This window comes from Podarcis melisellensis (assembly GCF_964234715.1).
Source record: "Podarcis melisellensis genome assembly, chromosome: 12".
Taxonomy (NCBI): Eukaryota; Metazoa; Chordata; class Lepidosauria; order Squamata; family Lacertidae; genus Podarcis; species Podarcis melisellensis.
This window is the reverse complement of record NC_138544.1, coordinates 56,957,068-56,971,212: the sequence shown is the minus strand read 5'-3', so window position 1 is coordinate 56,971,212 and position 14,145 is coordinate 56,957,068. Positions and strand designations below refer to the sequence as shown.

Sequence of the window (14,145 nt, the reverse complement as noted above, 5' to 3'; positions counted from 1 at the left end):
CCGAACTTGGCCCTCCAGCTGTTTGGGGACTACAATTCCCACCACCCCTGACCACTGGACCTGTTAGCTAGGGATGATGGGAATTGTAGTCCCAAAACAGCTGGAGGGCCAAGTTTGGCCATGCCCGACCTAGGGAGATCAGGGAAGCCAATGCAAACATATCCTCTTTTTGGATCAGAACAGGATTGTGACACTCAGATCACCAGGTGACCAACCCAGATATACCATTGGTTCAGGATTTGCTCTTAATTCCCCTTGCCAGTACAGGACTTTAATTCAGTGCGTCAAAGCACTGCAACATATGCACCAAACTACAATTCACATTGCCCTTTGACAGGGAGTCATGATAGGCCAGCATAAAACAAGGTCCGAAGAGGCTGCTTTGGAGAGCCATCTTCAAATAGCTAAACAGCTGTTACAGGGAAGACGGAGCAAGCTGGTTTTCTCCGGCTCCGGAGGGCAGGACTCGAACCCATGGCTTCAAGTTACAGGAAAGGAGATTCCGACTAAATATCGGGAAGAACTTTCTGATAGTCTCATGGACGCTTCGGCTGAGATTCCTGGATTCCTAGATGACTCTCGGGGTCCCTGCTAATTCTACAATTCCACGGTGCTTTCTAGGCATACATCCCTGGCAAGCAACAGAGTTGAAAGATACCTGCTGAGTTGAGGCCTCCCACGGCATAGATCAGGCCTGCGATGGAGGTGCAGCAACGGGGGCGGGTTTTGAAAGACGGGAGGTGGGGTCGTCGCTCTGGCATGAGGTGGTAATCCTTTGCTTCATCTACGAGGTCCCTGAAATCCAAATGGGAAATGATATACAGTGGTACCTCCAGTTACGAACGGGATCTGTTCCGGAGGCCTGGCCATAACCCGAAAATTTCGTAACCGGAGGACCACTTCTGCACGCACATGCGGCGCAGCAAAGTGCTTCTGCACATGCGCAAAGCGCACAGAGTGTATCTGTATTTGTTAATTTTATCCATTCCTGAATCCAACTAATGCAAGAGGCTTCATAATATAATTTCAAATCAGGCAGTGAGAAGCCTCCTCTATCTTTAGTATCTGTTCATTACAGTGGTACCTCGCAAGACGAATGCCCCGCAAGACGAAAAACGCGCAAGACGAAAGAGTTTTCCATTTTTTGAGTCATTCCGCAAGACGAAGTTCCCTATGGGCTTGCTTCGCAAGACGAAACGTCTTGAGGGTTCTTGCGAGTTTGTTTCCTTTTTCTTAAAGCCACTAAGCCATTAATAGCCGCTAAGCCGCTAATAGCCGTGCTTCGCAAGACGAAAAAACCACAAGACGAAGAGACTTGCGGAACTGATTAATTTCGTCTTGCGAGGCACCACTGTATTTATATTTTATTCTAAGCTTCTTACGCTGCCAGATAAATTCTGAAATATCATTTTGCTAATCTTCAAAACATTCCATATTGCATATTATCGGGATTGATTGGAATAAAAACAGCATGTTTGGCAATACGTTCATCTTAATAACTGATATTCTTCCTAAAAGAGACAAGTTCATTCTATTCCAAATTCCCAATTTCCCTTTTATTACATTCCAAGAAATCCAACCCAATTTCCACAACATTTGGGATCAGTTCAAGACCAGAAATTTAGCATCAATTACACATGACGTTTCACATACATTTATGCGACAGCCTGCACCTCAGAGCAGCTTAAGTAAAATGTGCATGGCAATGACCTACCTGAGCAGAATGCTTTGCTGACTGGAAGCGCAAAATCAGGATTGGCAAACCCCAATCTTGGAGGATGAAAATAGCCCCCTTACCCGGCATGTGGGATCCTCCCAGACCACACCTCCTCCCTAGCAACAACTCCTCCAATTATCCTGCCTGGCTAAAAGATATCCTTGAAAATGGACAGTGCCTTTGACTTGCCTAGATTGGGGACAGTGAACAAGTGCATATTAACCTCAAGTATCTGCGTGGAACAACTGATTGGTTCAAAATTGGGAAAGGGGTACGACAAGGCTGTATATTGTCTCCCTGCTTATTTAACCTATATGCAGAATTCATCATGTGAAAGGCTGGGCTGGATGAATCCCTAGCCGGAATTAAGATTGCCGGAAGAAATATCAACAACCTCAGATATGCAGATGACACAACCTTGATGGCAGAAAGTGAGGAGGAATTAATGAACCTTTTAATGGGGGTGAAAGAGGAGAGCGCAAAATATGGTCTGAAGGTCAACGTCAAAAAAACGAAGCTCATGGCCGCTGGGCCCATCACCTCCTGGCAAATAGAAGGGGAAGAAATGGAGGCAGTGAGAGATTTTACTTTCTTGGGCTCCATGATCACTGCAGATGGTGACAGCAGCCACAAAATTAAAAGACGCCTGCTTCTTGGGAGAAAAGCAATGGCAAACCTAGACAGCATCTTAAAAAGCAGAGACATCACCTTGCCGACAAAGGTCCGTATAGTTAAAGCTGTGGTTTTCCCAGTAGTGATGTATGGAAGTGAGAGCTGGACCATAAAGAAGGCTGATTGCCAAAGAATGGATGCTTTTGAATTCTGGTGCTGGAGGAGACTCTTGAGAGTCCCATGGACTGCAAGAAGATTAAACCTCTCCATTCTTAAGAAAATCAGCCCTGAGTGCTCACTGGAAGGACAGATCCTGAAGGTGAGGCTCCAATACTTTGGCCACCTCAGGAGAAGAGAAGACTCCCTGGAAAAGACCCTGATGTTGGGAAAGATGGAGGCCACAAGGAGAAGGGGATGACAGAGGACGAGATGGTGGGACACTGTTCTCGAAGCTACCAGCATGAGTTTGACAAAACTGCGGGAGGCAGTGGAAGACAGGAATGCCTGGCATGCTCTGGTCCAGGGGGTCACGAAGAGTCGGACACAACTAAACAACAACATCATCTGCGTGGCTGAAATGTAGCCCATTGCACAAATTAACAGGGCGTGTAATTAACAGGGCCTAATACTCTTCCTCAGGACGCAGGTGGCGCTGTGGGTTAAAGCCTCAGCGCCTAGGACTTGCCGATCGAAAGGTCGGCGGTTCGAATCCCTGCGGCGGGGTGCGCTCCCGCTGCTCGGTCCCAGCGCCTGCCAACCTAGCAGTTCGAAAGCACCTCCGGGTGCAAGTAGATAAATAGGGACCGCTTACCAGCGGGAAGGTAAACGGCGTTTCCGTGTGCGGCTCTGGCTCGCCAGAGCAGCGATGTCACGCTGGCCACGTGACCCGGAAGTGTCTCCGGACAGCGCTGGCCCCTGGCCTCTTAAGTGAGATGGGCGCACAACCCCAGAGTCTGTCAAGACTGGCCCGTACGGGCAGGGGTACCTTTACCTTTACCTAATACTCTTCCTCACCTGCAGGGTACCGGTTTAAACAAATCATTCTCTTACTGGATGTCAGGCAAAGTCTTGTTCATATTTGCATGCTTGATTGGCTGCAAAATTAAGTGGCGACTTGTCAAAATAGACGCTACGTATCAAACACAGGCCAGGGCCTTTGTGTCCCCTTTCAAAGCCTTTCAATGGCGGCAGTTCATATGTTCTGCTGCAGGCTTCCGGTTGCCTTAATGGCACAGCTCCCACGACAGCGGAGACTATTGGCAAAGCAATAAAGAAAGATGATAGAGGGCAATTATCTTTATAAACTCCCCCCAAGGCCCAGAGGGGAGTGAGCTTCCCTCGCAGATCATCTCGGTACCTGGCTTTCGCTCCGACATGGATGTGAGAGCAGGGCCGGATTTAGATTTGATGAGGCCCTAAGCTACTGAAGGTAATGGGGCCCTTTATATGTCCAGCTGTCCTTTGTCAAAAACAAATTGTCACTGTTTTTTGTGTTGAAGATATGCTATATGGTAATTTATGGACCTAACAGGTATCTCAAGCCATTTGCACATAACAGTCCATGCAGAATGTAGCTACCCTATATATAAAAATGAGCAAGCCAGTGATTTTTTAGGGAGCAGGCTAGCAGGCGGGGCCCATGACTTACATCATAGGAGCCTATACAACACAAAACACTGTTGCTGTATGTAGGTCTTATTTTATTTGTTTTTTATCTTATATTTTGGAAATGTACATCCAGTTTTTTCCTTTAATTTTTTTGGGGGCCCCAAGAGAGTGGGGCCCTAAGCTATAGCCCGTTTAGCTTATATGTAAATCCGGCACTGTATGAGAGGCAGGGAGACGCTGGGTGCAAAAGCACTTCGCCTCTCGGTAACCCTCCAATGCCACCATTAAGAGCAGCGGTTCTTCTGTTCATTAAGAGATTAACTAGGATTAATGCAAGGGAAAAATTGTAAAATATTACAATCTTAGAATATCTAACTGTGAAGATACATAAAATGAAAGGGTTTAAGGTCAGTGAGAAGGAGGAGGATTGTTTGAGAAGATGGTGAATTATTTGGGCCTGTTTGAACAATTTGGGGCAACTAAAATGTTAAAAGTTAAATAAACTTTGTGAAGGGAGGAGTGTTAAGGTATATAGAATTGTACATATGGTTGATTTGAATATGTTATTATTGATTATGTATACCCAATGTATCAGCCGCCTGGGGGTTTTCACTGTGTTTTGGTTGTTGGTGAAAAAATAATTTAAAAATTAGGATTAATGCACAGATGTGTGCTGGTAACGATGGGAGAAGATTGAGGACTGCCGAACCGAAACAGCTACAAGGTCGTACAGATTTTATTTGGAAAGATGACTTTATTCGAGCAACGAGATTGTATGTGTTGGGGGGCGGGTAGCCACTCACTTCATTATAAATCCTTTGCTACATAAATGGCTCAGCAACGCCCCCCCCCCCGAGAATGCCAAAAAATGAAGTGAAGAAGAAAGGAGATGGGAGTATAGATATGGATTATAATGATAAACGGGACTGTGCGCAGAAAATATTAACGTTTGGAATAATTCTAAAAAAGACTTGGAGCCTCTGCGGAGTTAATTTCTTACTTGCCCCCTGATTAAGGAGAGGAGGGACTGGACTTTGAAGACTTGCCAGATCATTCTTCTACAAATAATTATAATTAATTGTTTTGACTGGATGTGGAGGGGAGAATTTGGAGGCCCTCCAGGGCTTTGGGTGACTCCCTGCTTGAAATCGAAAGCGGAATTTTACAGCTGCAATCAGTAGAGTTGAGAAGAGAGATCTCTCCAGAGTAACTTTTGAGTCAACAAAGCCATAAGGCACAAGGAGATCAGAAACAACTAATTTGGACATAATGTTTGATAAAGAATTAAAGGGACAATTGATGAAAATTAAAACCTCACACAGGAAGAAGAAAGGAGAACATCACTTATGAATTTACAAATAATTATATGTGTTAATGCGAACTGAAGTTAATTATTATAGCTGTGGTACAAGGGATTTTAAGGGACGCAGGTGGCGCTGTGGGTTAAAGCCTCAGCGCCTAGGACTTGCCGATCGAAAGGTCGGCGGTTCGAATCCCTGCGGCGGGGTGCGCTCCCGCTGCTCGGTCCCAGCGCCTGCCAACCTAGCAGTTCGAAAGCACCTCCGGGTGCAAGTAGATAAATAGGGACCGCTTACCAGCGGGAAGGTAAACGGCGTTTCCGTGTGCGGCTCTGGCTCGCCAGAGCTGCGATGTCACGCTGGCCACGTGACCCGGAAGTGTCTCCGGACAGCGCTGGCCCCTGGCCTCTTAAGTGAGATGGGCGCACAACCCCAGAGTCTGTCAAGACTGGCCCGTACGGGCAGGGGTACCTTTACCTTTACCTTTACAAGGGATTTTAACAAGAGTGGACTGTATTTGGTTTGAGCAATAATCTGGAGGCAGAATGAAAGGGAACCAGAATACAGCACGTGGGAAGCCACACAAAATTTATAATTAGCTATGTAATTGATATTTATTTGAACTGGTATTGCTATGTGGTATTAATGTAATATGGTGCATATTGGATTTTTGTAATTGAAAATTAATAAAAATTATTTAACAAGAGAAACCTAAGTTCTGCTGCAAGGCAGGAACTTAGCACCTAGGCTATGAATGCATGTGGGAATGAGACCTACAACTCAGAACTCCTGAAGTCGGCCAGCCGCTGCCATGTTCCTCCCCTTCAGGCGACTCCATTTTCATTTGTACATAACACTTTGTCAGAGCTGCTCCACAGTCTGCAGAATGAGGGTGGTGAGGTAATTCTGGACTGGACCACTTCAGACTGAGGACTCAGCTACATTAGTCAAAAAAAGAGTGTTTCGAATGCATTATAAACATGCAACACACGATGGCGGTGGAGAGCAAAGAAAATTTCTATGCGATTTTCCATAGCATGTTTTTTCCCTCTTTTTGTTATAATGATTTAATTTCTGACTTATTTATAGAGGTTTTCCCCCTGTGTGCAGATCTACCCTAAAAGTGGGCAAACAACGAGCCACACGTTAACCTTCAAATTCCTGTATGCAGTGGAGCTCTACCTCTCCTTCAAATCAGAACCAGTGAGGGCAGTGAAGGTCCTGTGTGAGTGCCTGGAGGTGGTTAGAGGATGGATGGCGGCTAACAGATTGAGGTTGAATCCTGACAAGACAGAAGTACTGTTTTTGGGGGACAGGAGGCAGAGGGGGGTGGAGGACTCCCTGGTCCTGAATGGGGTAACTGTGCCCCTGAAGGACCAGGTGTGCAGCCTGGGAGTCATTTTGGACCCACAGCTCTCCATGGAGGCGCAGGTCAATTCTGTGTCCAGGGCGGCTGTCTACCAGCTCTACCTGGCACACAGGATGAGACACTACCTGACTGCCGACTGTCTTGCCAGAGTGGTGCATGCGCTAGTTATCTCCCACTTGGACTACTGCAACACGCTCTGCGTGGGGCTACCTTTGAAGGTGACCCAGAAGGAGCGTCTCCACCCCCATCATTCAGGCTGGACACTGAGGTCCAGCTCCGAGGGCCTTCTGGCGGTTCTCTCATCGCGAGAAGTGAGATTACAGGGAACACAGATCAAGATACAGTGGTACCTCGGGTTACATGCGCTTCAGGTTACATACGCTTCAGGTTACAGACTCCACTAACCCAGAAATAGTGCTTCAGGTTAAGAACTTTGCTTCAGGATGAGAACAGAAATTGTGCTCTGGCAGTGCAGCAGCAGCAGGAGGCCCCATTAGCTAAAGTGGTGCTTCAGGTTAAGAACCATTTCAGGTTAAGAACGGACCTCCGGAACGAATTAAGTACTTCACCTGAGGTACCACTGTACTGGATGACACAAAACTCACATAGCTCATTGCCTGCCCTGAGCTTAAGGGACAGAGGAGACACAAGAGCGAGGAGGACATTGTGCTTCTACAATCTGACCTGGCCGGGTCACCTGGAGGAAAACTCCCTCTCTCTTTTCCTGCATGGTAGAAAAGGGACTCTGTGTTTGAGGCTCTGCGCCTGTCGCTGTCTCATGGGCTTCCTCATTGTGATTCCCCTCCGGGAACTGCTGCAGGCAGCTCAGCCCTCGCATACATACCTGCACTTGTGGCAGCAGCGGACGAGGTCATCCTGCTGGACGCGATCCGCAAGGAACTGGGGTCGGCAAAGAGGCAGGCGGATTTTGGAGAGGAGCTCCGGCAAGAAGGGCTCTCGATGCTCGCGGTCGTACCTCACCCAGGCCAGAGCGGCTTCGAAGACCTGTTGGAAGCGGAGAGGGAGATATTTAAAAAAAAGGTTACCCAGGATGTTTCCAGGTGATGATGCCCTGTTTTAGGAAACTCTGGAAGAGATGAAAGCATCAGTCCTCTTGAAGCGCCGACACTCATTCAGGCTTGAAACCCAGCTTACACTTAGGCAGTGTTAGAAATTATCCAGGAGCCAGGCATGTGAGTCCATTGCGACCACATAGAATCATAGAGTTGGAAGAGACCACAAGGGCCATTGAGTCCAACCCCCTGCCAAGCAGGAAACACCATCAGAGCACTCCTGACATATGGTTGTCAAGCCTCTGCTTAAATACCTCCAAAGAAGGAGACTCCACCACACTCCTTGGCAGCAAATTCCACTGTTGAACAGCTCTTACTGTCAGGAAGTTCTTCCTAATGTTTAGGTGGAATCTTCTTTCTTGTAGTTTGGATCCATTGCTCCGTGTCCGCTTCTCTGGAGCAGCAGAAAACAACCTTTCTCCCTCCTCTTTGTGACATCCTTTTATATATTTGAACATGTATAGATCTCATGAGAGAACATGAGAGATCTCTGGGTGCCAGATTGCCGACTGACATCTCCACCTGGCTAGCCTCTCTAGTTTCTTAAGCAGGTAAACTGAAGATCTTATTTATTGCATTTATAGTAAAGGTAAAGGGTCCCCTGACCGTTAGGTCCAGTCATGGCCGACTCTGGGGTTGTGGAGCTCATCTCACTTTACTGGCTGAATTGGTCCTACTTGGGCCAGCGAGGAGGCCAGGGGAGAATTAGCTGTGGGATCCCAGAGCGGGTAATCTTCATAAAAGGGGAGGGGGAGGGAAGAGAAGGGAAACAGAAGATCAGGCTGAATTCAAATTAAAGGCCAGGCGGAATAGCTCTGTCGCGACAGCTATCAGGTTGAATTAGAGGCAGGTTTCAGTACAGGACAAGTGTAAAGAAAACCAGCAGCGTAGCTGCAAAGCAGTAACAAGGCAGTGAGCAAGCGAAACCACCCAGGCGCAGGCCAAAAGCCTCTCAACAGCAAAAAATATTTGAGAGACAGCAGGAAGCAAGTGAAAGGGTGAGTTCCACACACTCTTCCCTTGAGAGCTGCAATAGAAAAGGTTTATCTTATTTCCAGGGGACGCGGGTGGCGCTGTGGTCTAAACCAGTGTTTCCCAACCTTGGGCCTCCAGCTGTTTTTGGACTACAACTCCCATCATCCCTAGCTAGCAAGACCAGTGGTCAGGGATGATGGGAATTGTAGTTCAAAAACAGCTGGAGGCCCAAGGTTGGGAAACACTGGTCTAAACCACAGCGATGAGCAACCAACCCACCTTGAGACCTCGGAGGCACCTACCTGCTCCTCTAACTTAACGTTGAGCTCATCCCTCGAGACCAGCTCCAGGACGTCTTCCAAGGGCAAGGCCAGGAACTCTTCGCACACAGAAACCTCCACAAAGTGCTGGTGGATGAAGCTGTTGGCAGCATCGTAGAGTACGGCACACATCATAGTTTCGGCAAACTGGCGCACGCCCAGGCAGTTTTTTGGGTGAAGCCTTTAAGGACAGTGCAGATGAATATGGGAGAGTTGAACAGCTAAGAAAGTGTCTGACCTACGCAAAAGCCAGTCCCCAACACCCTGTCACCCTCTAGAACGGGATTTTCCAAACCCGGGGTCTCCAGCTGTTTTTGGACTACAGCTCCCATCATCCCTAGCTAGCAGGACCAGCGGTCAGGGATGATGGGAATTGTAGTCCCAAACCAGCAAAGTTTGGGAAACCCTGTTTTACACAGTCACACAGCCATGCTGACCCTGGGGTGTGTTCAGGTGCCTGGTGTGCTCTGGTCCATGGGGTCACGAAGAGTCGGACACGACTAAACAACAACAACAAAATAGACGGGAAAGTATGGTAAATCTAATAAAATAAAATAAAATCTCCATTTGGTAGCCTGAATTTACCTGAGGTTTTCGTCTCTTTCAGGGGGAACCTTTTTGGCACAGTGTGTGCATATCTTATACTGGTAAAGCCACCGGTTTTTTCCTGATATATACCGTATTTTTTGCCCTATAAGATGCACCTTTTCCCCTCCAAAAATTAAGGGGAAATGTGTGTGCATCTTATGGAGCGAATGCAGGCTCCATGGCTTCAGCGATAGCAACGCGAAGCCTCCGAAGCGCAGTGGGAGCGCTCCCGCCGCGCTCCAGAGGCTTCGGGTTGCTTTCGCTGAAGCCTGGAGAGAAAGAGGGGTCGGTTCCTTTCGCTGAAGCCAGGAGAACAAGACTCGCCTGGCTTCAGGGATAGCCACCTGAAGCCAGGAGAGCAAGAAGGATCAGTGCGCACCGATCCCTCTTGCTCTCCTGGCTTTGCTTTGCTGGGGAGGCGCTGTGCAGCTTTCCCTCTCTGTGCAGCGCCCCTTCAGCGAAGCGGCAGGAGAAATGGAAGGGGCTCCATTTCTCTCACCGCTTCGCTGAAGAGGCCCTGTGCAGAGAGGGAGAGAATTTTTTTTCTTGTTCTCCCCCTCTAAAACTAGGTGCGTCCTACGGTCGGGTGTGTCCTATAGAGCGAAAAATACTGTAATTGGTTATTTGATTTGACACCTGTAATCTGTCTATGACCATGGCTAGCTACAGCCCCCAGGCAACAGAAAAAAGGTTCCTCTTCACCCTTTCTAAAAGATTACCCAAAGCAGGCTTTGACAGTCCTCTCTTCTATTGAAGCACTTATTTACAATTGCATCAGGGTGAGAGAAATCAAGCAATAAGGGTAGCAGTGGAACAGCCCAGCTGGCTAAAGACCCACCCGGTCCTCTGACCCTTTAACTAGAGGCACGTCAACGATGCAGCTTAACTCGAACGGTATTAGTGGAAGGGAGGGGGGAAGACAATGACTTCTTGGCAGGCCACGGATATTTCAAATTCTCCTTTTCTGATGAACTGGCAACAAGTGTGCATGTCTTTTGACCCAGCCCAAGTTACAGGGCAGCATTCCACAGAATCTTCAGCCAGGCATTCTCTCCAGTCCAAAAGCTATAAAGCTAGACTGCTCAGCAATTTCCTCTTCTAGGTCACTCTACCTTTGCCCTAGACGCAAATGGACAAGGAATTGGATAGGTCCCCTGCCTTTACTGAGCCTTACTGTGAACTTGAGAAGAAGGCAACATCAGAAACCAGAGGCCTTTCTCCTGGGCATAGTCGGCCAATTGGTGCCAAAGAAGGATAGAACTTTCTTTATGTATGCTACAACAGCAGCAAGAATTCTCATCGCAAAGCATTGGAAGACACAAGACCTACCCACTCTGGAAGAATGGCAGGTGCAATTAATAGACTACATGGAAATGGCGGAAATGACTGGCAGAATCCGAGACCAGGGAGAAGAGTTGGTGGAAGAAGATTGGAGGAAATTTAAAATTTATTTACAGAAACATTGTAAAATTTCTGAATGTTGATGACATTGAAATGAATTGAAGGGATTCTAGCAACAAGGTAAAATGTAAGATTGGATTGATAATAGATAAACTAATTGGATATGAATTTGCTGAACCAATGTTTAAAAGGGGTACAAAAAAGGGAGGCATGAGGAAGTCAGGAAAATAATCAAAGATGAGAAATTAAAAAGAGGGATTTTTGTTTCTTCTTTTTGTGTGCTTTTTTTCCTTTTCTTTTTTTATGTTAAATGTTTGTATTTTTTTGTATTTTGTAATTTTGTATTTTTATGTTTTTATATTTTTCTTGTGTTTTTCCTTTTTCTGTTTGCTGTTATTCTTAAAACTTAATAAAATATTATTATAAAAAAAGAGAATGCAACGTCCTCTACAGAGAAAGGGAACAACCTACAGGGGCAGAGGAAGGCAGCCTCCACTTTCTGCATCAAGGACCCTGGCTGTTTAACCTGTCCATAAATGCACACTTTTGGGGCACGGCACCAAAGATTTCAGGAGCAATGCTACTACGGAGGACTGCATTGGTGGACAAATTTAGGGTTTGGCTTTTGTTTGGCACCTGCTTTTTGAAATAGTATTCTCCTGATCGTGGCTCGTTCTGATTCTAAGCAGAGTCATCAAGGCTAGTAGCCACTGAAAGCCTTATCCAGTGTGAATTTGTCTCATCCTGTTATAAAGCCATCCAGGCAACACCGCAAAGGGATCTTCAGTAATTAAAAATAAGTATGTAAGGGGAAAGAGATCACATAGGTTGTTAAAGGGATTCGTCTCTGTAACTTTGGCCACCACATATTTTTTAGAGTGAGTAAGCTAAACTTGGTTCTAGGTAAAGGTAAAGGGACCCCTGACCATTAGGTCCAGTCGTGGCCGACTCTGGGGTTGTGGCGCTCATCTTGCTTTATTGGCCGAGGGAGCCGGCGTACAGCTTCCGGGTCATGTGGCCAGCATGACTAAGCCGCTTCTGGAGAACCAGAGCAGCACACGGAAACGCCGTTTACCTTCCCGCCGGAGTGGTACCTATTGATCTACTCGCACTTTGACGTGCTAGGTTGGCCGCTCTGAGCCCGGCTTTGGCTGGGGAGGGCGGGATATAAATAAATAATAATAATTATTATTATTATTGTGCAGAAATGTATAACTTTGTATTAAGCTGGCTCTGTGGTTCTCTCAACGAAGTATTCTTAAGTTTCTTGACTCAACTCGAGTTAACTTGGGGGGAAGGTTTTGAAATAGCCATACCTTCAACAGACCTCTTAGGGCAGGTATAGGCAAACTCGGCCCTCCAGGTGTTTTTGGACTACAACTCCCATGATCCCTAGCTAACAGGACTAGTGGTCAGGGATGATGGGAATTGTAGTCCCAAAACATCTGGAGGGTTGTTTGCCTATGCCTGTCTTAGGGGTTGGGAGGGGGGAAGGCCACCCAGGCCCCTTAGACCACCTCTCCCGGGCCTGGGGGCTGGTACAGTGACAGTATCTGCTGCAGCAACAGATTTTGCCTTCAGGAAATTCAATATCTGCTGCAACAGCAGATTTTGCTTTCAGGAAATGACAACCGAGGTTGTGGACCACCCTTCCTTAAGCTCTTCTCAAAACAGGCCCCCGGAAATGCTAGCTGCTGGTCGGGTTTTCCCTGGTGTGTGTCTGTGCAAGGAAGATTTTGCCTCACTTCCGTATCAGGAGCTATCTCTGTTTTGCACACACTTCCTGCTTTGTAGCATGACACATGGTCTGGATTGCAGAGGACAGATGGAATCTCTGCAATCTTGATGCGCCTACGATTCCGCCTTGGGATAAGGGACACACTGACACAAAGCATACCCTGCGTCAAGGAAATCTCAAGAAATACCAACGGTAGAAGAATGGCAGATGAAGACGTTGGAGTTTTTGGAGCTGGCAGACCTGACTGGAAGAATCCGCAATCAGAAAGAAGAGGAAGACCAAGAAGATTGGAAGAAATTTAAAGATGATTTAGCTAAATATTGTAATATAAGATAAGTCGAAAATACTTGAAAGTACCAAATAGGCCTAGGATTAGAATAAGGATGTTGTATGGAACTAAGTCAATAAGAAAAGAGATGAAGATAGTAGATTGAAGGAGTTAACTGCAGTAGAAAGATGATTTTGGAGAATTGTTACAAGGTGAAATAATGAAATTCAGTTAGAGGGGATTCGAGGAAGTCAGTTAATAAAGAAATGTAAAATGAACTTTAGAAAGAATATGTGGCTTTATTTCTGTTTTTTCTTTTCTTTTGTTGTGTAGTATTGTAGTGTGTTTTCTTTTGTATGTTTTATCGTATTTTTCGCTCTATAGGACGCACCCGACCACAAGACGCACCTAGTTTTAGAGGGAGAGAACAAGAAAAAAATTTCTCTCCCTCTCTGCGTAGCACCCAGGAGTAACGGAGCCCCTTCCATTTCTCCTCCCGCTTCGCTGAAGGGGCACTGCGCAGAGAGGGAAAGCTGCACAGCACCTCCACAGCGAAGCAAAGCCAGGAGAGCAAGAGGGGTCAGTGCGCACCGATCCCTCTCGCTCTCCTGGCTTCAGCGAAAGCAACGCGAAGCCTCTGGAGCGCAGAGGGAGCGCTCCCACAGAGGAATTTACGGTCTTCAAACAAAAACATCCTGAAGTCCCAGGCCACAGAGAGGTTAGGCTGGCCTCAACTAGAGCCAGGGCTTTTTCGGCTGTGGTTCCAATCTGGTGGAATGCTCTGTCACAAGAGACTAGGGCCCTGCGGGACTTGACACCTTTCCGCAGGGCCTGCAAGACGGAGCTGTTCTGCCAGGCTTTTGGTCGGGGTTCAGTCTGACTCCCTCTCTCCTTTCATAAGAACTGGCATGAAAGTGGCCTCCCAATTTTTCTCACAGGCCCATATAAGTTCAGCCCAAACAGTTGGGCCTGGTGAGCATTTAAGGTCCCCAACCCTAATCTGCGGGTTGCCATCTGATTGGATTTTATTCTGATCCTGATCTGATTTGAGGATGTATTTTAAGTGATTGTTTGATTTTATGTTAATGTGTTATACATTTGATGTTAGCCGCTCTGAGCCTGGCTTCGGCTGGGGCAGGTGGGGTATAAATAAAATTTATTATTAATAATAATAATAA

The 14,145-nt window shown here is 46.8% G+C and overlaps 1 protein-coding gene across 1 annotated transcript in view; it reads right to left on the bottom strand.

Moving 5' to 3' along the window:
- Positions 1–14,145, bottom strand: part of KLHL18 (kelch like family member 18) — a 45,654-nt gene that overhangs the window by 9,424 nt on the left and 22,085 nt on the right. The window contains 3 exon segments of the mRNA XM_081882785.1: positions 659–795; positions 7,449–7,609; positions 8,955–9,153. Coding sequence (XP_081738911.1) covers positions 659–795; positions 7,449–7,609; positions 8,955–9,153 — 497 coding nt within the window.